This window comes from Schistocerca serialis, chromosome 10, assembly GCF_023864345.2.
Source record: "Schistocerca serialis cubense isolate TAMUIC-IGC-003099 chromosome 10, iqSchSeri2.2, whole genome shotgun sequence".
Taxonomy (NCBI): domain Eukaryota; kingdom Metazoa; phylum Arthropoda; class Insecta; order Orthoptera; family Acrididae; genus Schistocerca; species Schistocerca serialis.
In genome coordinates this window covers 220,980,760-221,008,531 of record NC_064647.1, presented here as the reverse complement: position 1 = coordinate 221,008,531, position 27,772 = coordinate 220,980,760, and the positions used below count along the sequence as shown (strand labels likewise).

Genomic DNA, 27,772 nt, shown 5'->3' with positions numbered 1-27,772 from the left:
AGTGAGTGAGATAGCATGGTGATTAAGAAGAGAGATTCATGTTCAGACCAGCCATTTGGATTCGTGTTTTCTGTAGTCTTTCTTCTAATGTGTATGTATGTTCAGGAAATTTCTCATACAGTCACAAAAACATTTAACAAGTGATAGAAGTTTAGGGGAATACCAGGTGAGCTGAGGTGTGAATGGAAATTTAGGCTGAGGAGTGAGGTTTGCTAGGTTAGTCAGTGCAGTTGAGCAAAGCCACTGTGATGTAGTAGTTAACACATCTGTGCAGTTAGCTGGAGACATGGCTTCAAATCTTGGCCTTGGTACAAATTTTCATTCATTGTTTGTCTGTATATATACGTCATAAATCTTTGAGATTTGCTAAGGTCTCTGGAACCATAGAGTTTAATTTGGTCAAACACAAAGATTTAATGAATAATACTATCATATCTAGGGTTCAGAGTGGAGTTAAGAACTCTGGTACAGAAGTATTTAATAACTTTTCACAGAAGATAAAAAAATTGGAAATTCCTAGCTGTTCAAAAGAAAATATATAAACTTTTGTCATTAACCATTCTTTCTACAAATTATATGAATATCTAGATCTAGTTATTAAAAAGTTCTGTTGGTTGCATGGCACATTGCAGTGTTCATTGTAAAGTTAAAGGACAAGTAACAATGTACCACAAAGAGGAATCAATATTTATAGATGAATGTAATTATTTTCATTCAAGAAATAACATTTTAATGAAGTAAACATTAAGCTACCAACAGGTGCTAAACAGCAACTATTTAGTATAACTGAGGAGACAGTATGTTTTAAGGTAGCAGCCTTATTTTCTCATTTTTTCAATTAAGTTTATCTGGCATAAGCATGAATAGCATTAAAGACTATAATGAAGTTTTATTGTTAATGCGGTACAAAGACTGAGACCTTAACATACTGATTTTTTTTACAAATTGTGCCCCAAAAATTGTATTTTTATTAATTAAAATGCCATATAATGAATGATATTATATACAGACATATAAGGATAGTTTTTAAAGTTCAAAATAAAGAGTTACAAATTTTTTAAGGTCAACATCAATAAAATCATGAGTATACTCATGTACTGGCCTTTGACTTAAATATCCTGAAACTTAGTAGTTTTTTTTAGTTTCTGTCTACCTAATGAAGTTGAACCATGTATTTCAGAATGGTTTACTGTGAACAGAAATCTTGGTGGAGCTGGTTATGGCACAGTGGGCATTTTTCTCATACTGCTCATGAGCACTCGTCAGTCATCTGACAAGTTGTCGTTATTTTCAAACTCCAATGAAGTGTAGTATCTCATTTTTCTTTGCTTTCCAAGGCATTAAATTCAATATCAAACTTAGGATCACTATAGCCATCTATTTTTGGAAACACTACCTAAACAATAGTATGGAACAGGGGCTAAGAACTCGCATTTTTTGTCAGCTGTCCAAAGCTACACACAGTAAAGACAGTATCTATTGGCAGTCACCTCAAACAAAAGATGACAGCTAGGCTACAAATGTAGGACTGGATGCTCTTCAATGAACAAACATTTAACCAATAGTGCTGAAATGGATATAAATGAAGTTTTATTTTTATGAAATGTCTTTCTTAAGTTTTCAGAGTATATGTGGGATTTTAAGTTTCTGTCAAAATAGTAAGAATGAGATAACTTTGGACTGTATGTTAAGGGGTAGAATAAAATGTAAGTGAGAGAATAACTTGATAAATAGGCAGAGGTTCAAGTCCCGGTCCAGCAACTGGTTTTAGGCTGCCAGGAAATTTCAAATCAGTGCACAATCTGCTGCATAGTGGAGTATTGGTTCTAAACACAGCCCTATAGTGGTGGCTAAGACATTTCTACTTAGTATAATTTCTTCCATGAGTCATAGGACCATAGGTGTTCAGGAGAACTTTCATAAATTTGCTATTTGAGGCTCTGTTGTCTAATCTCCTCAATATTTCCATGAGGCAGCTGTTCATAATAATATTAAGATGCGAGTGAGTCAATCACATCTGGAGATGATGAACAGCTGCTTCTTGAAACTAACATGTGGTTTAGACAATATGATTTAGTGAGTGCTATGTCTAAGAATCTTTGAGCAACGTACGTGAAGTTTATAAGTTAGGATGATAAAATTTAGACCTAAGACTGTGCAGTGGGTAAAAGTCTTGTACACAATTTTGAATTATAAGGTCAGTTAATTAAATGGCAGTTGACAGTATCACTTGACAAGTTGTTGTGCTCATTGCTGTGTGTTGTGACCCCATGAACCAAGTGTCTCCATCCTGGATGGTTACCAGTTTCTCTAACCTGGAAAGGTAGACCAGAGATCTTGATGTGATCTATCCACCTGCTCACGGCTCTTCTCCTCAGTCTCTTGCCCTTCATCTTCTCTTCCATGATCATTCTCTTGAGGTTTTCTCCATCTCTTCTCACAATATGGCCAAAGAACTGGAGAATTTTTGTTTAACATGAAAAGAAACGGCCATGGAGACATTGATTTGGTCAATAACGGGTATATTTGTTGTTCTTTCAGTCAATTTTATCCACAGCATACTGCTCCAGCAGCAAAGCTCAAATGCGTCAACACACTGCTTGTCTCTTGCAACCATAAAGGAGATGGAAAATACGAGTGTTTCAACAAGCTGGACCATTCTGATGTTCATTATTGCTTTGTTTTGTCAGATCTTGGTGAGAGGCCTCTAGCCACTCACCTTGGCATAATCCATCTTCATGGCATCTTCACACCTTCTCCCATGTTGCAGATTGGTGGCTGACCACGTTAGAGTAAGGAAGCCTGCAGGACCTGATGAGATAGCTGCAGAACTAATCAAGTTGTTCCATAGTGTTTGGGAGGAGAGTAGTATCCCAGAGGAATGGAAGAAGAATGTAATCATAACACTGCATAAGTCATGACTGCCTATCATCAGTAGTCTATAAATTCTGTACTTGAGTATTGTAAATGCAACTGAGAAGGGGATATGAGGAACTGGAGGAGGAGCAGGCACAGGGTGCTAGTAAGCCAATGTGGAAAACACGGAACCACATCTACATTATAAGAACAGTCATTGAGAAGAGCATAGCCAAGAACTGGGACATTTGTCTCACATTTCTCAATGTTAAAACTGCATTTTGACTCTGTGCCAAGGAAATAAATGTGGGAAGCACTGGTAGCAAAGAGAGTACGAATGAAATATACGAATTCCTTGAAGAGTGTGTATGAACAACCAGTGGGACTGGTTCATATTGATGTTGAAATGTCATAAGAATTCCGAATGGAGAATGGAATTGAGCAAGTTTCTAATGAAGTAACAAAAATGTGTGAGTGGTGAACCCAAAGAACAAAGCTTGAAATATGAAGACAGCAACCAGTCTATCTGAAAACATTGATGTATGCAGGTGCTATTGTATTGGTGGCTGACACACCAGAAAGACTTAAGCAGGCCATATTGGAATGGTATGAAGAACTGAAGAGGAATGGGACAATAGTGTATGGAGATAAAAGCAAAGTACTTTGGGTTTCAAAACAGAACAGACAGGAAGAACAACTCTATGTACTTTGTAACGGAAAGCCTCTTGAAGAAGTAGACAATTTTGAATGTCTTGACACCATGCTAAGAAGTGGTGGTGGAATAGAACAAGGCATTCTGAATAGAAGTAAGAAAGCAGCTTTAGCCTACCATCAGATGAATAGCATGATAGAGAAGAAAGAGATAAGAAAGGAAACTAAAATGCAAATTTACAGTGCAATTATGTCACCAATTACAGCATATGGTATGAAGAGTTTGGCACTACAAGAGTAGCACGTAAGTAGAATTACTGTCACTGAAATAATGCTTATGAGGAGAGCTGTAGGAAGGACCAGAAAAAAATATTTAGAAATGAAGGAATTTGAGAAGAGAATAGGCAGAAGAAAGCAGTTTGTGTGGTGGTTGAGGGGCCTCAGTTGAGGTGGTATGGGTATTTAAGAGAACGGGAAAGGAAAGAAAAGCTAAACTAGTATTTGAAATGTGTGTGCAGGGAGGAGCTGGACGAGGAAGATCTCGCATTACGCCAAAGGACAAGGTCAAAAAACTTGGGCAGAGGCATGGAGAAATAATCAGGGAAATGGGGAGATAGAGTGGAATGGAAGAAGTGTGTAGTGGGGCTACACTGGTGCTTGAAAGTGTAAGAGATGGAGGAGGAGGAGGAGGAAGAAGAAGAAGAAGAAGAAGAAGAAGAAGAAAAATTACTGGCTACAGGTTACAGGAAGCTATTGAGAACCAGGAGGGCCCTGGTTTTACGTTTGTGGCACATTAACAGCCACTGTGCAGGAAGCGGCAGTCACACTCGAGTGAGAGACAATTAGTGGTGGTCTGCTGAACCCGCCTCACCTTGCTGAGGTAATGCCGCCGCACTGGCTCCATTGTGCTGCCAGCTCATGCCTCTCCCAGTTGCAACACAGCTGTGAGGCCATAGAAGAGAGGAAAAAACTGTTAAGGTCACAGGAAGTGCTCAAGTCCTCCATTCCATTATGTTTTTAGCTGTCAGGAAATTGAGGCAATTTATTTTCATGTCAATTCTTTACAAATTGGTTTTTTGTCCTTAGTGTGATTCATAGTACTTATCTTTCCAATATAAAAACTTTTCCTTTTCTTGTATACATTGTGTATATAAACACTGGTGATGTTTTGTATACAATGCATGTACAGAAAATAAGTGTCATTTTGGAAAAAGACTTATAAAAACATGTTTTCAAACCAAAATTCATATTACAAGAAGAGCATTTTTAAACTATTTTTCTATATAGTTACCACCTTTGTTCAGACATTAATCATGGTGGGAAACCAACTTTTCTATGCCCTCTTCATAGAAAGATGCCACCAGTGAAGGCAGCCACTGCTGAACATATTTTTTGCTTCACTTTCTGCTCGAGTTCCATCCCATTGGTGAAACTGTCAATGTGGTATGATGCTATGAAACACTGAGAAAACATTGGTGCAAAATCCAAAACAGAAGGCATGGGGAGCTCAATCAAAACATAGTGTTTCTTCATGACAATGCACGTACCGTCCCCATTCTGCTGGTTTCACTCAAAACCTTATTCGGCAATTCTGTTGGGAGCAATTGTCACCCACCAAACAGCCCTGATCTCTGACCTTCTGACTACCACTTGTTCTTGAGCTTTAAGCATGGTTTTGGAGTAATGTGCTACTGTGATGATGATGATGATCCAAAAAATGGTGTTCAGCGGTGGCTGTCTTATTAAAAATAAAGAAGCAGCATATTCCGTGAAGGAAAAAACAGCAGACAGTTTTATAGTCACTTATGTAGAATGGACAAGAACAAACTCACAAGGAATATTCTAAATTTAGCCCATTCAATGAAAAAAACCGTAACATAACAGTAAAGCAAGTAAAACATTATATTGAGGCAACTGTATCATCACATAATCAACCATGATAAGATCCTGGGACAGCTACTAATGTGTCAGAACTGTACACATTTCTTCGCAGATCTGAAGAAGACAGGTGCTGTAAACTGTCCATACACTGCCACTTGCCCCTGGTATGGCTGATAGTGCGAGACTTCACGTAGCAACACAGTTAGATTGGGAAACAGTGGCACGATGTGAAAAATGGTTCCTTGTAATGAAAACAGTACTCTTACTTGTCGTTCCTGTGTGTATGCGTGGGACATGGTGGGTTTGGGGGGGGGGGGGGGTGGCGGGGTTGGATTTTTCATCTTGAATCTGAGAATTAAATTAATTGTATAATTTCAAGAAAAATGATAGCCTTGATACTTGCCAATGGAGTGAGAGAGAGACAGAGAGAGAGAGAGAGAGAGAGAGAGAGAGAGAGAGAGAGAGAGAGAGAGAGAGAATGGCTCTGAGCACTATGGGACTTAACTGCTGTGGTCATCAGTCCCCTAGAACTTAGGTTTAAGTAGTTCTAACTAACCTAAGGACATCACACACATCCATGCCTGAGGCAGGATTAGAACCGCACGGCCACTCCAGCGGGCAAAGAGCGAGAGAGAGAGAAAGAGAGAGAGAGAGAGAGAGAGAGAGAGAGAGAGAGAGAGAGAGAGAGAGATATGGGGGGGGGGGGGGGGGTTTACAAGAGCTATTGAAAATGAAATTCGCACAAAAGCAGAATATACTCCCATTGATGAAATAAGAAAGGAGAACATCAGGAAGAAAGTAAGGGTATTTGATACAAATGAAAAGATAGAACAAAACTATAAATAGTGTTAGCACCTCTAAGGAATGTAAAATGGAAGTTGCACAATAAATGCTTTTCTTAATGAACTGATTAGTCGGAGAGATGTAGAACACTTGCAGAATCAATGGGAAGATGATGTCTAACTTACATTTGAGTGAAATGGACTATATCATTGATGTTTATTATTGTTGTTATTATTATTATTATTATTATTACAACAGAATTAGGATACACTGGTGAAAAAGTATGGTTAATGTATTTGAACCATTTATCTGATATGTTAATATATTGAAGTGTTCTTTCATAATATCAATTATTATGCCTGTGACCCAGGAATGAAGCAACAAACTGAACTGTACAGTGTGTTGTTATTCCTGTTATGTTCTCCATACCGGTCTGGTTTCTTCTTGCATGCAGTTGTGATTGACTTGCGCTTATTTCTGGACAGTTTCAATCTTCTCGCAGAAGTTTTGCATTGGTGTGGTATTTATTGCAGGACGAGAGATGCGAGCTACAATGAGGAGGAGGGCACGGTGCGGTTCTTCTTGCGGGGGCGGCCCATCATCCTGCACGCACCTTTTCCTCTCATTGAGAGCTTTGACCTCAGCAAGGTCAACCCGGCGCCTCACACCAGGCTGAAGCTCGAGTGGGTGTATCCTTTACCAGTCATTGTTTCTTCAAGGAAAGAAGTGTGAAATAATTCAGGAAATAACAGGTTCTATGTATTTCGTGATGTCTAATTTAAATTCCCTATCCACTTTCATTAACATTAGATGACAATAGTAAAGAATAGTGAGCTTCTGTTCATATCCTTGTTTGTAAACCATGATTTTTCTAATACTGCAACAAGGTGGTATGGGTTATGAGCATGTAACAGAACAATTTGCACTTCATTGATGGCGCTCAACTTTCTGCTGGGTTTTCTGATGGATACAAAAGGCAGAGCAGTAATTTCCTGGACGCTACTTGAGACAGAACTTTGTGTAGATGTCTTCATCAAACATCAGTGTAGCTTTGGTTTATTTTACAGTCTTTAGAAGAAATGTGTTTGACCCTGATACAACTTTATCAACAGCAACCAACATTTTTGTAAGTGACGCCTTCTGCAGCTGTTGTCACTGTCAATAAAATTCTTCAGGGTCAGGGTCTGTGACCACATTGTTAATACATAAAACTCTCCAAAGTTTTGGCCACTGTTACAACCAACCTTCATCAGTGTGTTGAGTTAACAGCTAACTTTTTCTCACTAAGCAGCCAGCTCAATGTCCTGAGGAAGGCCATATACAACAGTGGCTGAAATGTTGGAGAATTTTGCATATTAACAATGTGGACTCATATGCTGAAGAATTTTGCTGACAGAAACCAATATTGCTGGATACTGAGCATCCAGATTATGGGAAAGAAACCTTAAGAGGTGACAGTTTGAAATTGGGAGAGTAATGGGTACAACAGCAAACCTTTTCAAAAACAATGCTAGTGCTGCTGTCAAGATTTCATAGAGAAAGGGATTAGAAACAGGATTAAGCATGGTAATTATGGTATAGTACTGTGACCATCAGAGAATTTTTAATTATTGAAAACTGGTGTGATTAATCGATGTGTGTCACTTGTGTGTCTTCAAACTATGGTAGAGTGGTTCAACTTTTGAACTGTACCAAAGTTGTTCTTGAAGCTATTGGTGAGAAGGACACTGACAATTTTGTGTAGTACTAAACTACTAAACCACATCTGAACAGGCCTCAGGAGGCCCATCAGTACTGATGGATCACCTTGTCACCCTCAGTTGAGAGGCGTCACTAGATACGGATATGGAGGAGTATGTGGTGAGGACACCGCTCTACCAAACATTGTCAGGTTTTGTGGCCAGTGCCACTACTCCTCAGTCAAGTAGCTCCTCAGTTGGGGTCACGAGGACAGCATGTACCTCATTCGCCAATAGTGCTTGGCAGACCTGGATGGTCATCCATCGCAGTTACCTTCGGTGCCCTGCCGAAACTGGTGTTCCCACTGTGGCAAGGCTGTTGGACAATCTTCTGCAGTACATTGCACTAAAATTAAGCCACACTTGCCAGTATTTCCAGTAAGTTCACTGGAAGTTTGGACACATGCTGTGTAGTTGTGCTTGTTTGCTGTAATGACCACACTCTTCCATGGAAGCAGACATCAATTAGTGAAGGGTGCCCCATGTCTGAAACACAGAACATGAAGTAGTCATTTTGATGGTGCCAGAGGTTTTCTTTTAATTGGCAGTGGTCTATGGGGTGGATTTGGTGAGAACAATCATAGCACTGAAATCTTCGCATAACTCTCTCTCTTCCCTGCCTGCCTATTCATGACAAATCCTACTACTGTTTCTACATTTCTGCTGCTGTTGGTATTACTCTGTATTCTTCAGAACAAAAATCCTTCTTCTTCCCATTTCACTTCACTGACTTAATAGTATTTAGATTGAGTCTTTGCATTTCTTTTTCCAGATTTTCCACCCTCCCTACCATGTTCAGTCTCCCGACATTCCTTGCTCCAACTAATAGAATGTTCCCCCCCCCCCCCCCCCCCCCCCCTACACACACACACACACACACACACACACACACACACACACACACACACACACACACACTCTTTTTTAAGTGCTCCTGGTGGACAGAATATTCCATCATCTTTAGAGTGTGCATCCAGGAGTATCATTTCTTTTTCTGATATTTTGACTGGTAACCTTAGTAAGGAACAGAAAATGCTGTAATTACAGTAGGATTTGTCATGAAGGTAGAGCAGAGTGTGAGGTACTGTGACCAGTTAAGTGACAATAATATCCTCACAAGTACTGACAGTGAGCACCCCCTCCCACCCACACACAAAAAGAGGAATTATCCAATTGGGGTGGAAATCGATAGATGTGATGTACATGTACACAGAAACAAATTATTACAGTTTCAGAAAAATTGAACAATTTATTGAAGAGAAAGAGCTTTACAAATTCATCAAGTCAATATCATATTGATCCACCTCTGGCCTCAATGCAAGCAGTTATTCGGCTTGATGTTAACTGATAGTTGTTGGATGTCGTCCTGAGGGATATTGAACATAATTCTTTCCAATTGGCACATTAGATCATCAAAATTCCAAGCTGATTGGACAATCCTACCCATAAAATTCCAAACTTTCTGAATTGGAGGAGATCCAGTAACGCTGGTGACAAGGATAGGGTTTGGCAAGCATGAAGACAAGCAGTAGAAACCCTCGCCTTGTGCGGGTGGTCATTATCTAGCTGAAATGTAAGGCCAGGGTGGCCTTATATCGTTGACATAACACTGTGGTTCAATGGTGCTGTGGATGACAATCAAAAGGAATGACACCTCAGACCATCACTCATGGTTGGGGCAATAGGGCAGGTGACAGTCTGTTTGGTATACTACTGCTGCATAAGGCATCGCCAAACATGTCTCCAAACACGTCTTCGCTGGTCGCCAAGACCTATTTATCTCATTGACTGTAGTTGAATTGTCTTCAGTGATGAGTCCAACTGCAAATTTAGCCCTCGTGAATAGTGAAGCAATGTCTGGAGACACCCTGGACAGTGCTGGGAAACCCACCTGACTAGCACCCCATATGGCCTGACAACCTAGAGTGATTGTCGAGGTGCAATTTCTTTTTTTAGCAGCATCCCTTCGGTTGTTATCCACAGAACCCTTACAGCACAGTGTACGTGGACAATATCCTACACCTCATTTTGTTCCCTCTCATGGCAAGCCATCCTGCATTTATATTTCAGCAAGATAATGACTGCCTGCCAGGATTTTGATGATATAACACATCAATTGCACAGAATTTGGCATGATACCACTCAGGATGACATCCAACAACTCCGTCAATCAAAGCAAAGCCAAATAACAGTTTGCATAATGGCCAGAGGTGGGCCATCATGTTATTGATTTGCTGAAGTTTTGAAGCTCTTTCTCTTGAACAAATCTTGCAGTTTTTCTGAAACTATAATCATTTGTTTGGCTATACATGTACGCCCCTTCTACCAATTTCCCATCCCATTCAGGTAATTGTGTTATATACACACACATAGGGTGTTACAAAAAGGTACGGCCAAACTTTCAGGAAACATTCCTCACACACAAATAAAGAAAAGATGTTATGTGGACATGTGTGCGGAAATGCTTAATTTCCGTGTTAGAGCTCATTGTAGTTTCGTCAGTATGTACTGCACTGTACTTCCTCGATTCACCACCAGTTGGCCCAATTGAAGGAAGGTAATGTTGACTTCGGTGCTTGTGTTGACATGCGACTCATTGCTCTATAGTACTAGCATCAAGCACATCAGTACATACCATCAACAGGTTAGTGTTCATCACGAACGTGGTTTTACAGTCAGTGCAATGTTTACAAATGTGGAGTTGGCAGATGCCCATTTGATGTATGGATTAGCATGGGGCAATAGCCGTGGCTCGGTACATTTGTATCGATACAGATTTCCAGGACGAAGGTGTCCTGACAGGAAGACGTTCAAAGCAATTGATCGGCATCTTAGGGAGCACGGAACATTCCAGCCTACGACTCGCGACTGGGGAAGACCTAGAACGACTAGGACACCTGCAATGGACGAGGCAATTCATCCAACAATGTGTCAATCCTCATTTCAGTGCAAATGTTCTCTTTACAGATGAGGCTTCATTCCAACGTGATCAAATTGTAAATTTTCACAATCAACATGTGTGGGCTGACGAGAATCCACACGCAACTGTGCAATCACGTCATCAACACAGATTTTCTGTGAACGTTTGGGCAGGCATTGTTGGTGATGTCTTGATTGGGCCCCATGTTCTTCCACTTACACTCAATGGAGCACATTATCATGATTTCTTACGGGATACTCTACCTGCACTGCTAGAACATGTGCCTTTACAAGTACGACACAACATGCGGTTCATGTGTGATGGAGCTGCTGCACATTTCAGTCGAAGTGTTTGTACGCTTCTCAACAACAGATTCAGTGACTGATGGATTGATAGAGGCGTACCAATTCCATGGCCTCCACGCTCTCCTGATCTCAACCCTCTTGACTTTCATTTATGGGGGCATTTGAAAGCTCTTGTCTACGCAACCCCGGTACCAAAAGTAGAGACTCTTTGTGCTCGTATTGTGGACAGCTGTGATACAATACGCCATTCTCTAGGGCTGCATCAGGGATTCCATGCGACAGAGGGTGGATGCATGTATCCTCGCTAACGGAGGACATTTTGAACATTTCCTGTAACAAAGTGTTTGAAGTCACGCTGGTACGTTCTGTTGCTGTGTGTTTCCATTCCATGATTAATGTGATTTGAAGAGAAGTAATAAAATGAGCTCTAACATGGAAAGTAAGCGTTTCCGGACATATATCCACATAATATATTTTCTTTCTTTGTGTGTGAGGAATGTTTCCTGAAAGTTTGGCCGTACCTTTTTGTTTTTTTTTCTAAGCATGTAATACTACCCCTGATGCATGCCGGAAAGAAGATGGGATATGTTTACCTTTGTTGGTTACTCAGTATTTTTCTCATTGTTACCTCCTCCTTGTTACCACTGCTAAAACAAAATGTGGGGAAGTCCTTGACGAACAACAGGTACGGCTACCGAGGGCGGGACTGTCGCCACAACCTGCAGCTGTTGCCAACTGGTGAGATGGTGTACTTCGTGGCAGCAGCAGTGGTGCTGCACAACGTGGAGGAGCAGAGCCAGCGGCACTACCTGGGACACACTGACGACGTCAAGAGGTGAGTGCTGCCGCCTGGCTGCAAGAACTTTGTAGAGACCTGCTGTTGTCCTTTAACATACCGTAAGCAGGTTGGTGCTCCCAGAAGGAAATTTGTTTCTTGGTTGTTGTTGTCATTGTTGTTGTTTTTCCAGAATGAAGCTTCTGGTTATTATTGTCATCTTCACTGTGAAGATTGTTTAGATGCAGCTCTCTATGCTAGTCTATACTGTACAGGTCTCTTCATTTCTGGACAACTCCTGCAATCTGCTTACTGCTAAATATGTGAGCTGTTAGCCAAAAGGCCTTCTTCTAAAGTGGAAAACACACACACACACACACACACACACACACACACACACACACAAGCGTGCGCGCGCTAGCACATCTCACATGCATTCTGGCCTCAGTGAGCAGAGACAATGGTTGCACGCACATGTGCGTGTGTGTCAGACAAAAAGGCTCACTTGTTTAATAGTTTTTTGGTATGCTTCTCTGTGTCTCAGAATATCCACTCTGGGTTGAGTAGCAGTCTATCCTTTGCATAATATTGTCATTATTCATTATTCCATACTGGATTTTCCATTGTTGAGAGTCTAAGTTAATGTGGGTGAGCAGGAAAAAGAAATCCATAATTTTTTGGATACAGCATTAGCAGTGTCCTGCTCGATACATTCACGTCATTTAAATATCTGGATGTTACGTTGAAAAGTGATATGAAATGGAACAATTATGTGAGAATTGTTGTAAAGACATTGAAGCAAATCAGAGGTGGGGTGCTAGGGTTGTTACTGGTAGGTTCAAACAAGACACAAGTTTTAGGGAATCCCTGGAGGGAAGGCGATGTTCTTTTTGATGAATACTATTGAGAAAATTTAGAGAATGATATTTGAAGCTGACTGCAGAAAGATTCTTTCCTCCCAACATACATTTTGCGTAAGAACCACGAACATACGAGAAATTAGAGCTCATACGGAGGCATATAGACAGTCATTTTTCCCTCTGATACAGCACATCACAGGGAACAAATTTCGTTAGAGGCAAAAGTTTGCTGGCGCTTTCCAGTGACAGTAGATGTCCCTTTCTACTTGCTTATGCCCCACATGAGTGGTAGGCATGTGGCATGGGTATGCCTTGTGTGTTGCCTACAATTCATTCGTCTACTCCATACAAAAAGGGGTGGCTCACCAGAATTGAAGTTCCTGATTTGCTTGTTCCACATACACACGCACTCATTCTTAAGGTTTTTTTCTTAAAATCACCCTATAAGTTTTGTAGGGAAGGTCTTATGCAGCACACCTGGTTAGTATACCCTGCTAGTGCAGTGAAATCTCATTGTCCCATAGGTAGCAAATACTAAGGGGCACCTAGTGTCCCCAGGAAGTTTCAGCAAACATTTTGTTCCCAATCTCTCTCTCTCTCTCTCTCTCTCTCTCTCTCTCTCTCTCTCTCTCTCTCTCTCTGACTCCATCTGTTCCTCCTCTCCCCCACTGCCAGACTGTTTTCTGCTAACAGGACAAAAGATTGTCCAAAAGTTTGCATGTCCACTTAATATATGCCCACAACACTTAAATTTTTCTTTTCAGCCTGTGTGTCCATCCAAACAAGTTGCTGGTAGCAACAGGTCAGACAGCTGGGCATGACCGCCGAGAAGGCAGGGTGAGTAAATGTTTTAAGAAGATGGTACTCATTTGTAGTTTTCCATGCTCTATATAAGTATGTAGACTGGTGCTGAAAATAGTGTTTAATGGATATCAGCATTGCTGCCATTAAACTATAGTTAACATGGTATGTATGTATGAATGGATGTGTCCAATTTACTTACACACACACACACACACACACACACACACACACACACACACAAATCAATGATAGTAGTGTATCCGCACTAAAGCAAATGTCGTGGAGCTGTCATGCTATCACAGAAATGTGTGTGGCATCTGCTCTGTTATACGTGTCCAGCAGAACAGTTTGTGTGTGTGTGTGTGTGTGTGTGTGTGTGTGTGTGTGTGTGTGTGTGTGTGTGTGTGTGTGTGTTAGTTGCACTGATGGGCATCGAAAGTGCAACACCATGAAGTCAACACATGACAAACATCAAAGCCACACGGACAATGCTACAACGTTGACTGGTTGACTGTTGGTAAGGCAGCCATTGTTGCAGCTTCCCCTGATGTGTGAACAGAGAGATGCAGTGATAGTGGTGTGCTCCAGATTCATTACTGAATACTGAGTAATACCACATACACGAACCGATGATGTGACCACTACTGTTGTTGGGTGTAAAACTGTCAGTGCCCTTTCTCTGTTGCCATGTCAGAGAAAACTGCGACAGCGGTTACCATTTTGACAGTCCGTGGTGCTCCAGCTATCGCTGCACAGTCTATGTGATGACTTGTCTTGCTACAGACAAGCACATTTCGTAACTCTTGGTGAATTACACAGCTGCACAGATGAGTGAACAGTATGTCTGTCCTTTGATGCACTATTCACATGAGACTTCTTAAGACCCTGCAAAAAACAGAATATGGTCTTCAAGAGCCCACTGATTTCATTTTCAAATTATGGTTCTGTGATCATGATCAATGCAGGCAGGAATGTAGTGGAAATAAATCATAGGCCACAATCTCGGCTCTTGCTAGGCCACAATCTCGGCTCTTTCAAAGCCTGACATGCTGGTATAAGGGGCAATCAAATGAAAACAAACAGCAATCAGAAGAGGACTGTGGAATGGTTCCATTCGAAAGTAATCACCATAGGTATTACTACATTTATTCCACTTAGAGATGAGATGATCAATGGCTGTTTCATAGAATGTGGGTGGTCGGTTGTTGACAGAGCCACAACTGCACCCACTCCAGCACTTCCTTGTCCGTCTGAAACTAATGTCAACACACGTTTTTCTTTAGATCGCCAAAGATGTGACAATTACACCATAAAACTTCCAGGCTGTGCAGAGGGTGTTGCAGCATTCCCCAACCAAGCTGCTGTAGCATAGCCTTCGCCTGATTGGCAGAGCAGTGGGAGGGGGGGGGGGCTATATCTTGCAGCATGATGGTTCCCTCTGACGGCATTCGTGGGCATTTTGACTTTACAGTGCATTGCTGTCTCTGTAAGGAGTCTTCATAGCACTGCGCATTGATAGTGGTTCCATGCACAAGGAACTCAAGCATAACAGGGTCTCTGCAGTCGAAGGAGGTCATCGTAATCTTACTGGTTCTTGTGTGAATAGCTTTGGTTCTTTTGGCAGGGGAGATGTGGAGTATTTGCACTAGTGGCTTGATCATTTTCTGTCGGAATGGTGTCAGGCGGAATTGTCCTGTTGCGTGAAAATGCCCGCCTCCACACTGCTGATTGGACGAAGGCTGTGCTTCAGTGATTTGGTTGGGAAACACAGCAACTCCCTCCATACAGTCCAGATCTTTCACTGTGGTATGTGATATTTCACATATTTGGTGACGTGAAGAAAGATGTGTATGGATGTCAGTTTTAGTTAGACAAGCAAGTGTAAGAGTGAGTGCGGCTGTCGATCCATTAGCAGCCAACTGTGCTCTACAAAACAGGAATTGATTCTCACCTTCCAGTAGGTAAATGTTTTAACATATGTGGTGATTACTTTCGAATGGAACTATTCCACGGACCTGTTGTAATGGGTGTTTAGATTTCATTTGACTGCTCCTCATACACATTTCTCCTTCTTGGTAGAATCTTCCCATGAACACCATTTTAAATAGTGATTCGGGTGTTAGAAGCCATCTACATATTTTCTTAAATAAAGAATGCAGATAGCATTGCTTTACTTCATGTGGTTGTGTTGAAATGCTAATAACTACCATATCGCTCACATTTAACTTTTGTTACAGGAGTTCCAGTTTAAGTGACTAGCAATATATGTGTTCTGTAGTAAATAACTTTCCTTGGACTTTCTTTTGTGTCAATTCCTTATCAAGTATATTGTGACAGTCATTGGCTCACAGTGACATCCAAAGCTGTTCTTGACATAAGATACCCAGTACTATCTAGGAACACACTAGTAATTTTTCAGTATTTGTGAATCAATAAATCATAAAAATGTGTGTAGTCAGATCTAAATATCCTCCAATTTTGGCGGTCTACATTAAGAGCGGATATGTTCAGATTAACAGCCCACATTAGGTAAGCTTGTATGATATGTTCTATTATCAGTACTTTCTAAATTAGAATAAGAACCAACCTTTCTCATTCATCAAAAACACAATAACAATACATGGTAGTGAGTTATATTTTCTGTGCAATTACATATTAGTTGATGTGACTCATTGGCAGCCATAAGAACAAGAAGTTAAGTTTAATGCAATTAAACAATTCATGAATTCAACATGTAATGGAAAATGCTGGCATACACAAAGATTACACAGCTGATTGTTACTTAAACGTGTTGTATTTATACTTTTTTCAGATGGAACAAGTTAAACAATGAAATTTTGTGGCAAATTAAAAGTGTGTGCCAGACAGAAACTCAAACCTGGACCCTTTACCTTTCACAGGTAAATACTCTACCCAAATGAGTTATCTAGGCATTACTCATAACCTGTCATCAGAGCTTTACTTTTGTTTTTGTCTCCTCTCCTGCCTTCCAAAATTCACAGAAGTTCTTTTGTATATCATGTAGGACCAGCACTCCTGGAAGGTGGGAGCTGAGATACTGGTAGAAGTGAAACTGTGAGGGCAGGTTATGAATCTTGCCCAGGTACCTCAGTCAGTAAGAGCATTTGCCTGTGAAGGCAAAGGTTATGGGTTCAATTCCCAGTCAGGTGGCACCACCACCACCACCACCTCCTCCTCCTCCTTCTTTCTTAATGTATGCCCTGTTCATTTCTTTTCTTTCTTTTTATCACATTCATTAATCATTTTTGCTCTTCTTCTCTTCTCAGTACCTATTTATTTTTCATTCTTCTCATCCATCTTATCCTTTCCATCCTCTGCCATGTCCACACCTCAAAAGCCTACAGCCTTTCTCTGCCTTCCTTCCTCATTGCCCATATTTCAGCACCATACAGCAGGACACTCCATAAATATTGCTGCAAAAAATTCTCCTTGCTATCTTGTTTTTAATTTCTGTGCTTCTCTTCATTGGTTTGTATCTAGTTTTGCACATGTTCTAATATTTCTCCATTGAGAATTATCTACAATCTTTTACTTCCTCTTTTGCGTCCTCCATGCAGATTTTTATTCCTTTAATCATGCAGTTAGCTTAAATGGTATCCACTATATCCTGAACTTTCTTTCACCTGTTGCTAGAAGGACCATGTCATCTGCAAACGTCAAACACTGTATTCTTCTTCCTCCTGTTTTTAAACCTTTGTCATCTACTGGGCAGTGATTAGTCATATTTTCTACAAGGGTAGGAGACACAGGAGTCTTTTCTTAGTCCTTTTCCTAGTTCTATCCAGTTGGTACTTTCTCCTCTCCATTTCACTGATAGTTTTTTATTTAAATATAATTTGTAAGAGATCTGATTTCCTAATCCGCTTTCTTCTCCCAGTCTGGCAAACAGATTTAATCTGCCAGGAAGTTAAAACTCGGTACACAGGCAGCTGCAGTGTGCAAATTCTTTCTGGGCATCTATGTTTTGCAGCATTTCTGAAAAGACATCCCTTCATATATCTTTAACCCCATTATAGTGGTCTATTTTAGTTGTATATGTTAACATAAAAATTCATTGTTTGTATTGGAGGATGTGGATTATGCTGTCAAAATGTTTGGAAATGAAAATAAATGAATAAATGAATGTATGTATGTATGTATGTATGTATGTACATGCAAGCAGCATGGAGTATGAAAGCTGTGAAGTAAGAGTTATGACAATGAAAGGAGTTTTCTCTCTGTTGTTATGCTATAGTCATGGAGACTGAATCCACCACCTGACAGAAATGCTCCGGAGGCGGAGATGTGGGTACGTCAGTATGTTACTGCCTGAGGAATGCCCTGTCCTATGTGTCTTCCTCCTACTGCCTTGGCTGTTTTGTGTCTCTTCCCTGAAATTTTGTGTTACTAGTTCTGGCTGTTCACCTTACATCTTAAGGAATGACTGGGCTTTATGGAAATCTTTCTTGCTTTTAATGTATTGCTCCTACTCCACTGTGTCTCTGTTAATCAAGCACTTTTGTTTTCGGAGGGAGTGAGGGCTAGGAAGGGAGGGGGGGGGGGGGGGAGAATTTCTACTGACATCAATGATGTACATCACTTTCTTATAATTTGTAGTTAATTATCTCTTGTTTTTTAGATGCATCTGACAGAAGAGAATTTATATCACTTTCAGGTTTCTTTCCTGCACTTCGCATTTTTCTAAACGTAAGGATAGAGTTTGATCAAACACAGCAGGCTTTCACCGATGGTATTTGTATCTTTGTTTTACGGGCATTAGGCATAGTATAAAGCATGTTTCTGTACATAACATCTCATTTACAAATACAGGAGACATCATCTGAAACTATAAAGACATAGCTCATTAATTTTAAGAGGTAAACTTACTTAACAAGACAAAAAAGTTTGGTAGTCAATACTTGCTAAAGAATTATACATTCAAAAGTTATCTTGGTGTTAATATCTTCTGATGATGTCTACTGTAGTTAGAGGTCAAACATTAAGGACAGAAACATGCCGTAGACCATGGCCTAATGCCCATAAAACTGTCACCAATGGAAAAATATTTTTTTTTCCCTGCGGCTCCTGTAGTTTTGATCCTGCTTGATTCTTCATCTAATGAATTTTCTGAAAACTAAAAATTCAGGAGTTCTCTATGTATATTTTTTATTTTATTTGTGTCACACCAGTGTTGCTTCAGGTGTTTGTTTCGGGTGCTGGCCTTTTGTCCAAAATATTTTTAAACGCAAGAAACAAAATTGTACAGGTACACAGTGCACTAGTGATGTTCCGCATATGTTAGGTGTTTTATTTATTTTAAGAGACTGTGTAATTAATTATATGGATGTATCACCATAGGAGAGAAAGGTCTTGATATCAAATCTGAGTTTAAGCTGGCATTGTTCTTTGTCTGTCAAATAACACAGCAGGACTCATGCACTTTCATCACTGGCGTAAGTTAACTGAACAATTCTACAATATTTTCATATTATTGAATAATAACATATTTATCTGGAGGTGTGTGGAACTACATGTGTACTCAAATTAATAAAAAAATTAACTATAATTTAAATTAAAATTAAACCACTCAATGTGTGTTCACAAAAATTTTAACATTTATTATGTAAGCTAAGGAGGTCTGGTCTGTGTGATGGGGCAACTGACTGTGTGTTAAAGAAATCAACTAAATTAATTTAAAAAAAATTAATTCTGACTATGCAATTAACAGGTACTTCTAAGAGCTTTATGTTAAATAAATATCTAATGTTATTTTTACCATTTTGGTAACACACATAAATAACATGTCTAGATATAAATTATGAGAGTAGTAATTCAGTTTGTAGATTTTTATGAAAGATACACATCGTGAGTGTATGTAAAGCAGTGTGTGAACATAAGAAAAACATGTGATAGCTGCAGTTAAAACATATTTAATATTAATGTGAATTTTTTTTGTTTCTGTGTTACAAAATACCTTAAAACGGTTGGCTATAAACTATTGAAATAATTATTTTCTTTTTCTTAGTTTGGAGCTCTGTTTCATATTATGTACAGAGTTAGGTAACAGAAAAAACAGCCACACCTGACAGCCACTTATCTCTCTTAACCTTAATTACATCTCCACATCCCCTTATCATCCAAAATCTGGTAGAATAAAATAATGTATTTGTTTAACTGATGGAAGCTTTTCCCCACACAGCCTCACATCCGGATCTGGAATTCGGTGAGCCTGGCCACTGTCGCAGTGATTGGCATAGGCGAGTTTGAGCGCTCCATCTGCTGCCTGACATTCTCCAAAGCGGTGAGTAATTTACCAATACAGTAACCATAAAAAGAGTTTGTATTTGTTGTTAAATACAAGAATTTTCAAATGTGGCTGGGATTCATGTGGATCGGTGCAAGATTTTTGTGCTGAGCAGTTCAAAATGTCTTGTTTTATTCTACAGGACAGTCATTACATATTGAAGTGTCCTGTTTTTCCAATGTAGATGCTTCTAAGAATCAAATATTCTCCTGAATAGAATATATGAACCAATGGCCGCCCAGTTATTCTGAACACAACAGCCGAGAGAGGTGCAATACAAGAAGTGAATTTGTATTCCAAACACCCAACTGTTTTGCAAGAGGTGCACACTTTCTTGTTCTCAAAACACAATTATTTTACAAACACACCTTATACAAAACTACTTCTGTTTCTTAAAGTTGTTCACATATTTCCTGAAGATTTTCCTCTGAATCTTTATGTTCCTGATTTTTCATTACTAAATACAGCATATGTAATAATGAAATTTATCCACTGAGGTGCTTGCTGTAGGATCTGAAAACTGCTGTGTACACTTCATTGTTATGTGACCATGTGCTCATATACTGTGAGCACCATATTTCATGTAGCCACATATCTAAATATATAGTTGTGCTATATCTATTATCTCTGCAGTCTCAGGTTCTTGTTGGGAATGTTTATTATTAGTATCCAGGTACTAACATAATTTTCTTGCTAACCCAAAATCAACAGTATCAGATTGTTATTCCATTTTGTTGCTGTAGCAACAACCAGAGATAAATGTTTTGCTAGTTTGTTGCTACAGTGTAAACTGGAGACGTATTTTCCTTTTACAAGACATTTGAGATATTACTCAACTTCTACACACCTTCAATTATTTTGTGTTTTATTATATCTGCAGAAATTATGTATCATTCCTTTCTTTCTTTCACCTAAACTTTTTTACCCTTTGTAATTAACTTTCCAACACAAGTGGATAAAGCCAGTAGGACTGTAATAGACAAATTTCTTTTTGATAAAGCTCAAATCAAGAAAATAACTGTACACACAGTAACAAATGCTCACTTTGGTCCTGATGCAGAGTTAATTAGAATAACCAAGATAATACCTTACAGTATTGATACTCCTCAGTATGAATCAATTAGAATAATTACTGATTCCATGACAATGTTTTTATAAATGGTTTACAAGAGGAGTGGGAGGAAATTTGTAATGAACCAAATGCTGATGTTAAATTTAATCTTTCCCATGAGAAATTCATATCATTATTTGAAAATAGCTTTCCACATAAGCTAATCAGAAAGGCCATTAAAGAGCCATGTAAAAGACCATGGAGCACTAGAGAGATTAAAGTATCTTGTGAAAGAAAGAGAGAAATGTATCCATTGGCAAGAACAAGTAGATATCCTGCAGTTGTTGCACACTACAAAAACTACCTAAAATTAATAACGAAAGTTATTAAAAAATCAGGACACATGATCATTGTCAGAAATCAGTAATTCCAACAACAGACTTAAAGCTATGTGAAATGTAGCGAATCTAGAGACAGGACAACTGGGCAAAAAATAGGATAACATTATTACTAAATTAATATTCAAGTGTTAAACGTGGAGAAATCCTTATGTATGAAATGTTTTCTTTTATTATGCCATTCTTTAAAATGCACACTTTAGTTATGTATCAAATGTATTCATTTATTATGTATGTTCTTTTAAAATGTATGCTTTAGCTTTGTGTGGCACCTCACAATAGTTATATTTCTTAATATTTAAATTGTACATTACTCATGATGACATCAATTGCATGTAAATGCTTAAAGATGGATAAATAAATAAATGGAAGGGCTACAAACAAGTCATCACAGGTAGCAAATGTTTTTAATAATCATTTCTTAAATGTAGAAGAAAATATAGGGACAAACAGTTAAAGAGAAAAAGTGCAGCAGTATGTTCAAAAAACAACTTTCATAAAATTCAGTTACATGAAAGTATCACAAAATACTCCCTCTGAAATTTAAAATATATAACTAAACAAATACTGTTTTTAGCCTTGTATCACAATTTTTTTAATGTTATTGCACAACCAGGGTTTCAGGTTATAAGCGCATTTTCAAGTACATTACTGATTCCCAAAGATGATAGTGCACAGATAAACATGATAAGGCAAAGATAACCATCTCAACTTCTTTAAGGTAGCTTAAAGTACAATTATGTCAATGAGCATTTTTACCAAATTACATACATTAGTACACATTCACCAATTACACTACAATGACTGGACTAAAGATATGCATCAGCTATTTTTAACTATGATGGACTGGGGCCCAAAGTTTTGCGTCTATCCTGGGGTTGTGATCTCACCTAAAAGAGAGGTTTGCTGGATGAATAGTAGGTGTGGAGATAAACATATCAGTTTTTTAATTTCTAAAATTTCTAATTGGTTGAGTTTGGCCCCCTTTTCCTCTGCATGTAGGACTTGTATATCTATTGTGTATTTGTGGTTATTCGGTCTACCCATCTAATTTTTAGCAGTTTCTTCTAGGAACACATCTCAGTGTTTCTACTCTCTTCTTCCCTGAACTGCTTACAGGCCAAATTTCGTTTCTGTACATGGCTATACCCAAACAAACACCTTCAGGAAAGACTTCCTAGCACTTAAATTTTTATTTAGTTTTGACAATTTTTTTTAGGAGTGCTTTTCTTGCTGTTGGCAGTCTAGATTTTACACTCCCTCTACATTGGTCATATCAATCTGTATTGCAAGTCAAATAGCGAAACTCTCTTGCAGTGTCCAGTGTCTCATTTCACAATGTAATTCTGTCAGTACTACCAGATTTAATTCAACTAAAATTGGTTACTGTTGTCTGACATTCAATTATGTTCCCCTTGTAAGCTATTTTCAAGACATTATCTGCTGCCCAAGTCCTTTGCCATCTTTGCAGGATTGCCATGTCACTGGCAAATGTCAAAGTTTTAATTTCAATATGTAATTTGCTTTCCAGATTTCTCCTTGGTTTCTTTTACTGCTTGCTCAATGTACAGATCAAATAACATTGTGAAAGACTACAACCCTGTCACATTCTCTTCTTAACAACTTGTTCCCTTTCACATTCTTACTCTTTCTTACAACTGCAGTCTGGTTTCCGTAGATATTGGAGATAACTTTTTGCACCCTGTATTTCATACCTGCTATCTTCAGAATTTCAAATAGTGTGTTCCAGTCAACATTGTCAAAATCTTCCTCTAAATCTACAAATGTTATAAACATTGGCTTGCCTTTCTTCAACATATATTCTAAGATACGTCATACAGTCAGATCTGTCTTGCATGTTATGAGTACGTCTCTGGAACCCAAACTGATTTTCTTCAAGGGCAGCTTCTACCAGTTTTTTCATTTCTCTGTAACTAATTTGCATTGTTATTTTACACCTGTGTGTTATTTTGCTGATGATTAGGTAATATTCATGCCTGTTGGCACTTGCCTTCTTTTGAACAGAAATTACTATATTCTTCTTGGATTTGGAGGGTATTTCACCTGTTCCATACATCTTAGTTAACAGAAGCAAATAACTTGAAGTTTGGGATTAAATAATTAAAGAGGCAATGGTAAATGACACTAAACTGTCTAATACTTCAGCATAAATACATGACCACAAGGAACCAAAAAAAGAATAGCTGACACAGATATATACCAAAGGTTGGAATTATTTACTGCATTTATTTTAATCCACTGAACTCTTGGTGGTTTGTCTAGGCAGTGGTACTATATGTTGGGTGTGCAGTTACTCAGTTAAAGGGTATTTTTTGTGCCCTCATTTATGCACTGTTCAGAGATGCACTGAGTGTTGTGTTTTTACAGGATGGAGGGACCCTGCTGTGTGCAGTGGATGAAGCCCCTGACCACAACATCTCCATCTGGGACTGGCAGAAGAGCCACAGGATCACAGAGACCAAGGTGAGGATTTTCAAGCCAGTTTTCAGAACAGTGTTCATTATGAATAGTAATTGTGGAAATAAGTGTTGTAAATGATGCCAAGTGTTGATCATGGTGGAAGTAACATAGCAAGACAAGATCCTTCATAAAATACTCACTGTATTTATGGGGAAAAAGGCACTGACGAATCACAGCTGACATAGGTGCCCTGTTTGTTTTAATATCCATAGTGGAGGTGATGGAGAACAGGGAGAGAGACGAATTGGGGGTCATAAATGCTGAGTTCAGCAACCTGGACATGTGAATGGAAATTACTGGCAGAGGGATTTCTGGCTGAAGCTCTCACAAATATCTCAATCCTCATTAATACCTCTCTAGTACTTTCAGCCACAGGCGTTAACAGTACTGCAGCTCACGGTTGTACAATTTCTCTCCTAAACTCCTCAGTTTCTGAGAATTGCCCAGCTACCACCTTTCTTGTGCCTTTCATAGTTCAGTCTTGTCTGTTTGAATATATTCTGATGTACTGTATTCAGGAACAGTATTGATTGTCAGTCTTTCAAATTCAAACACTGAGTCTTGAAGGATATGCTCAGTCAGAATCACGGTAACATCGGCCATTTCCGGCTAGTGAGATCTTACCAGCTGGCGACATGTTAAGTCACCCGACAGCCAGTGCACCTACCACATCGCACATAAACTGAGCTTGCCTGCTGGATGTGTGGAGAAGGGCATTGGCCCTTCAATGACAGGAGTGCAGTTAGGGGTGAAATCATTTTTTGAAGTGCTGAAAATATGCTTTTCGTGCAGATCGTGTTTGCATTTAAAGATCATGTGCTACAGGTATTGACTATGGTTTTTATGATAGCACATTTCAAAGATTTTCTTTTTCATACCTGGCACGATACAGTTGCAATCTTGATATGAAAAGTTCTGTTGATGGTATACATGCAATAGCTATTATGTATCCTTCATCGTCTGTAGAAGCAACTGTTTCCCACTGAAAACAGGCTCATTTAAGAATGAAATTTTAATCAATGTATCGCACAGGTATTGATATACTGAGGTATGTTTGGTGGCAACACTTTCTATTCCTGTTGCGTGTATAATTGTTCTTTGCATCACACCCTGTAGATTGTAAAGATTGGCAGCAGTGGTAGAAGGTATGAAGTGAAACTGTAGTGCCTGAGCTTTCTTTTAAATTTAAATTTTACAATACAGAAATTCATCTAATAAGCTTGTAATGTCAATCGGGAAAGTAAACTCATTTTTTCACATTTCTTTCTCCAAAGAGAAGGAAACCACACACTCCACATTGGATTTAAACGCCTTTCGCCATACTTCACACTTTTCAGTTTAATTCACCATGTTCGACAATTTTTGCTTTTTTCTGAACACAAAGGAGAAATCTCTCAAAAAGTATAGCATGTTGGAAAATCGCTCAATTACCTTGCATCCAGATATCAGTTTCAGTTTTACGAGTATTTACTTGCTGTTAAAAATCTGTGATTTTTTAAAGAACTGATAAAATTCATTACAATAAATTAGTGTATAAATATTGTATTGTACATTTAATTTCCTTCGCTGATCCAAATTTTATACAATCTATGGAGAGGGTTACAATTTTTAATCATATATGCCAGTTACATAAGTTTCTGCATGTATTTTGGGAGTTTTAACATTTTCCTCAATTTTGCGTTTTTTTAAGTCTGTACCACACACAAACATAAAAAGGTGTTTAACTGAACATGCTGGCGAGCATTCTTTCGACTTGCTGCCATACCCAACAGTTCCCCATTCCATCATTCCAGAAGTTGGAGACTTAAACACACCACCCACAGTCACTTCCACTGACCTTTCACAATATTGTGTATGCACGCACTGAAGTTGATCTGACTGTCACAAACTGAAGCAAGACTCATTGCTGAACATCACAGATTGTCCCAGTTGACTCTGGGCATATACCATGCAACTCTTTGTGTTACAGTGTCAGTCATAAACAATGCAATACAACTCAAGATCTTGACACAGTTTCCAGTAACCTGTTCCTGACAGTTCATGTAACCTCTGCCTCTGTATTCTCGTAAGGGGATACAGGATAACTTAGAACTGCTATTTGGTTTTGTGTAAGGTTGCTTGCTCTAAATGTAGAAAAATGTAAGTGAATGCAAATGAGTAAGGAAAACAATCCTGTAATGTTAAGGTACTGTTTTTTGGTGTGCTGCTTTTCATAGTCCCGTCGATTAAATATCTAGGCATAATGTTGGAAGGCAATATGAAATGGAATGAGCATGCAAGGATCAAAGTAGGGAAGCCGAATGATCAGCTTCAGTTTATTAGGAAGCTCATCTGTAAAGGAGACCATGTATAGATAGTTGGTGTGACACATTATTGAGTATTGCTAGGGTGTTCATGATGCCCACCAGACTGCATTAAAGGACTACATCGAAGCAGTTCAGAGGTTTGCTTTTAGATTTGTTTCTGGTAGGTTTGATCAACACACTAGCATTATGGGGATGCTTTATTTACTCCAGTGGGAATCCCTAGAGGGAAGACATTCTTTTTGTGAAAAGCTATTGAGAAAAATTTGAGAACCAGCATTTGCAGCTGACTGCAGAATGATTCTACTGCCATCAACATAAGCTTTGCATAAGAACTGCAGCAGCAAGATGATAGAAGTTAGAGCTTGTACGGAGCCACGTATACAGCCATTTTCCCTCACTCCACTCATAAGTGGAACAGGAAAGGAAATGTCGAGTAATGATTCAAGGCACGCTCTGCCATGCACTGTGAGGCGACTTGCAGAAAAAGTATGTAGACGTAGATGCACAGATTTTGGTTGTTGTCATCAGTCAATTCATCAGAACGTCAGTCAGTCTTACGTTTGTTGTGGAGGACTTGTGCTTGTTTTTCTTGCCACAGTGTGCCAAGACTGTGTGATCTTTTGCTGTGATGCTACCATATACCTCATACCAACGATATGACCTTTCACGAAGTCCTAAAGATGGTGATAAGTGTATGTGATGTGCTCTATGAAAAGGTCTGTTGATGGTAGACACACAATAGCTATGTACCCTTCTTCTTCTGTAGGAGTGACTGTTTCCCTCCTGAAAATATGCTCACTGAAGAATGAAATTTTAATCAATTTATCTGACAGCATGGATAGACTGGGGTATGTTTGGAGGCATCCAGTCAAGGAGTCACACTTTCTATCTTTATGAGTGTATGATTGTATCAAGAGGAAAATCCACTTTGGAAAACTGTAAAACTACACTCAGACACAAAGGCTGATCAGTGTTGCTAAGTACAGCCAATAGACACAGTTACAAGTAGAAGAGGCTATTCCTACTTCTCAGGCTGCTAGCTCCTACCCAAGGAAGCGAAGAGGAGAAGTTTGCGAAGGACTGGTCAGTTGCTGAGATCTCTGATTGAGAGAGACCCACTTACTGTGAGGCTGAAGGCAGACATCAGCACGAGTTGGTGGTCAAAGATAAGTCCACATCTGAAATGAGATTATCTCTTCCTAACGTCCTACTCACATCACCCACAGTCACTTTCTGTTGCTGTCCTAACCTCCTTAGCACCCTGTTCATAGCATATGACATTCCCAGACTATTATGTATACCCTAGGGTTCTCTCCTGTGCAGTCTTCGACCTTTTACTCTATCCAACACCTCCTTGTTTGTCTGTCTCTCTCAATCTCGCAACAAACTGGTTACTCTCAGCCATCAAAATACATCACCACAAGCAATGAAATGGTTATTGTTAGAACATAAAGATGTGCTATTATTAACTTTGAAACAGATAATTCAAAACTGTCTTAGCATAACTTTTCCTTTATTTTTTTCAGAAGCAGGAGATAGTTAACATGTTTCCAGCCACCAACTCAGACACGAATATAAATTACCATCTGAACTGCATCATCTATGTACTATGTAAAATCATGAAGTACTGTCAACCAAATACTGCCCTGAACAGAGTC

General features: G+C 39.1%; 1 protein-coding gene across 6 annotated transcripts in view; it reads left to right on the top strand.

The window, feature by feature from the left end:
* Positions 1–27,772, top strand: part of LOC126425276 (echinoderm microtubule-associated protein-like 2) — a 723,324-nt gene that overhangs the window by 644,994 nt on the left and 50,558 nt on the right. For 4 of the 6 annotated variants that reach the window (XM_050088243.1, XM_050088244.1, XM_050088247.1 and 1 more), the window contains 6 exons: positions 6,705–6,860; positions 11,821–11,970; positions 13,535–13,607; positions 17,830–17,883; positions 19,774–19,875; positions 23,716–23,811. In XM_050088243.1, coding sequence (XP_049944200.1) covers positions 6,705–6,860; positions 11,821–11,970; positions 13,535–13,607; positions 17,830–17,883; positions 19,774–19,875; positions 23,716–23,811 — 631 coding nt within the window. The remainder of the gene's footprint in view (positions 1–6,704; positions 6,861–11,820; positions 11,971–13,534; positions 13,608–17,829; positions 17,884–19,773; positions 19,876–23,715; positions 23,812–27,772) is intronic. The other 2 variants (XM_050088246.1, XM_050088248.1) reach the window with 1 other exon arrangement.